The sequence below is a fragment of the Chiloscyllium plagiosum genome, chromosome 12, assembly GCF_004010195.1.
Source record: "Chiloscyllium plagiosum isolate BGI_BamShark_2017 chromosome 12, ASM401019v2, whole genome shotgun sequence".
In the NCBI taxonomy this organism is placed as follows: Eukaryota; Metazoa; Chordata; class Chondrichthyes; order Orectolobiformes; family Hemiscylliidae; genus Chiloscyllium; species Chiloscyllium plagiosum.
In genome coordinates, this window is record NC_057721.1 from 79,442,031 (window position 1) to 79,444,978 (window position 2,948).

Genomic DNA, 2,948 nt, shown 5'->3' on the forward strand with positions numbered 1-2,948 from the left:
CCCACTCACCTATTGTACTCTATGCTACTTTCTCCCCACCCCACCCTCCTCTAGCTTATCTCTCCACCCTTCAGGCTCACTGCCTTTATTCCTGATGAAGGTCTTTTGCCCGAAACGTCGATTTTACTGCTCCTCGGATGCTGCCTGAACTGCTGTGCTCTTCCAGCACCACTAATCCAGAATCTGGTTTCCAGCATCTGCAGTCATTGTTTTTACCTGGAATCCACATGGGATGAGTCTGTCCGTGGAAACAGGTTTTAGTAAATATTTGGTCAAACTTGGTTTGTTTCTGATTTACAGCAGTTCTTTAGGCTTTTACTAGTGGTACATCTTAGAGTTTTCACAGGGGTACTCTCAGATATTTTCTGGGACATTCTTAGGGGTATTTTCAGAGCAATTCACAGGGATATTTTAAGTGTTCTGAGAGATATTTTAAAGGATATTCTGAGAGACATTGAGGAATACTGTCAGGAGTATTTTCATGAGTATTTTCAGCAGTATTTTGAGGGATATTTTCAGAGGTATTTTGAGATACATTAAAAGATATTTTCAGTATTTTAAGGGACATGAAGGAATGTTTTCATGAGGATTTTCAGGGACTTGAAAGGGTATCTTGAGGTCCATTGAGAGGTAATTAAGGAACACTAAGGGATACGTCCAGGGGCATTTTGAAGGGCATTAAGGGATATTTTCAGGAGTATTTTGAGGAACATTAAGGGATATTTTAAGGAACATTAAGGGATATTTTCAGGAGTATTTTGTAGGACATTAAGGGATATTTTCAGGTGTACTTTGCGGAACATTAAGGGATATTTTCAGGAGTATTTTGAGGAACATTAAGGGATATTTTAAGGAACATTAAGGGATATTTTCAGGTGTATTTTGCGGGACATTAAGGGATATTTTAAGGAACATTAAGGGATATTTTGAGGTACATTAAGGGATATTTTCAGGAGTATTTTGCGGGACATTAAGGGATATTTTCAGGAGTATTTTGAGGTACATTAAGGGATATTTTAAGGAACATTAAGGGATATTTTCAGGAGTATTTTGCGGGACATTAAGGGATATTTTCAGGAGTATTTTGAGGAACATTAAGGGATATTTTAAGGAACATTAAGGGATATTTTCAGGAGTATTTTGAGGGACATTAAGGGATATTTTAAGGAACATTAAGGGATATTTTAAGGAACATTAAGGGATATTTTCAGGAGTATTTTGAGGGACATAGCGTGGTAATTTCTGGGATGTTTTAACAGAAGATTTCTGGGATATTAGGGAATGTTCTGAGCAGGGGTTTAGATTCCTGCCGACTCCCTGTGTTTGTTTTATTCTCCCGCGATTTATTTCTCGAATATTTATTTTTGTTTTGAACCGGGCCGTGTACCTGCAGAAAGAGCTCGAACAGAATCTCCTCCCGGGTGTTACTGTCCAGATTCCCCACGAAGATTGTCCTGTCCGCCTCCTCCTGTTTACTCATGGCCCCGGCCCCGGGCCGCCTTCACTCTCCCTCCGGGCGAACATCAATCCCCGGCCCGAGGCCGCGTCGCCATCGGCCCCGAGCGGCTGCTGCAGCTGGAGGACCTCAGTGGAGACCTCCGGGCCACAAGGGGGCGCTGCGAGTGGAGGGCCCCAGCAGAGACCTCCGGGCCACAAGGGGGCGCTGAGAGTGGAGGGCTGAAGCAGAGACCTCCAGGCCACAAGGGGGCGCTGAAAGTGGAGGGCCCAGCATAGACCTCTGGACCACAAGGGGGAGCTGCGGGTGGAGGGCCCCAGCATAGACCTCCGGGCCACAAGGGGGAGCTGCTAGTGGAGGGCTGAAGCAGAGACCTCCGGGCCACACGGGGGAGATGACACTGGAGGACACTGGCGGAGACCTCCGGGCCAGACAGGGGTGCTGCAAGGTGGAGGACTCCCAGCAGAGACCTCCGGGTCACAAGGGGGCGCTGGGGGTGAAGGGCCCCAGCATAGACCTCCGGACCACAAGGGGGGGCTACAGGTGGAGGGCTAAAGCAGAGACCTCCAGGCCACAAGGGGGAGGTGCGAGTGGAGGGCCCCAGCAGAGACCTCCGGGCCACAAGGGGGCGCTGCGAGTGGAGGGCCCCAGCAGAGACCTCCGGGCCACAAGGGGGCGCTGAGAGTGGAGGGCTGAAGCAGAGACCTCCGGGCCACAAGGGGGAGCTGCGAGTGGAGGGCCCCAGCATAGACCTCTGGACCACAAGGGGGAGCTGCGAGTGGAGGGCCCCAGCAGAGACCTCCGGGCCACAAGGGGGAGCTGCCAGTGGAGGGCCCCAGCAGAGACCTCCGGGCCACAAGGGGGCGCTGAGAGTGGAGGGCCCCAGCATAGACCTCTGGACCACAAGGGGGAGCTGCGGGTGGAGGGCCCCAGCATAGACCTCCTGGCCACAAGGGGGAGCTGCACGTGGAGGGCTAAAGCAGAGACCTCCGGGCCACACGGGGGAGCTGACACTGGAGGACACTGGCGGAGACCTCCGGGCCAGACAGGGGTGCTGCAAGGTGGAGGACTCCCAACAGAGACCTCCGGGCCATATGGGGGACACTGCAGCTGGAGGACTTGAATGGAGACCTCCGGGCCATGTGATCGTATTCCAACAAGAGGTTCCCAATAGAGACCTCCTGATAACAGTGGGGATGCTATAGGAATGGGATCCAGTGGAAACCTCGGTAAAAACAAGGACTGCAGATGGTGGAAACCAGAGTCTAGGTTAGAGTGGTGCAGCAGGTCAGGCAGCATCCTGACCTCTATTCCTGAGGAAGGGCTTTTGCCCGAAACGTCGACTTTCCTGCTCCTCGGATGTGACCCCAGTGGAGACTTCCAGGCCACAGTGAGGCGCTGCAATGGGAGGACTCAGTGTGTGATGTACACCTTCTGGTAGGGGGCGATGTACGAGGAGGACCCAGACTGTGGAGTACCCCCACTGGTAGGG

General features: G+C 52.0%; 1 protein-coding gene across 2 annotated transcripts in view; it reads right to left on the reverse strand.

The window, feature by feature from the left end:
• Positions 1-1,603, reverse strand: part of LOC122555429 (splicing regulator RBM11-like) — a 17,807-nt gene extending 16,204 nt beyond the window's left edge. Inside the window, exon 1 of one of the 2 annotated variants that reach the window (XR_006313274.1) lies at positions 1,388-1,602. Coding sequence is in view for 1 of the 2 variants with exons in the window: in XM_043701423.1 (XP_043557358.1) it covers positions 1,388-1,480 (93 nt within the window). In the remaining variant the exon portion in view is untranslated. Of the gene's footprint in view, positions 1-1,387 lie in introns of both variants that reach the window. The other variant, XM_043701423.1, reaches the window with a different exon arrangement.
• Between the last annotated feature and the right edge of the window lie 1,345 nt (positions 1,604-2,948).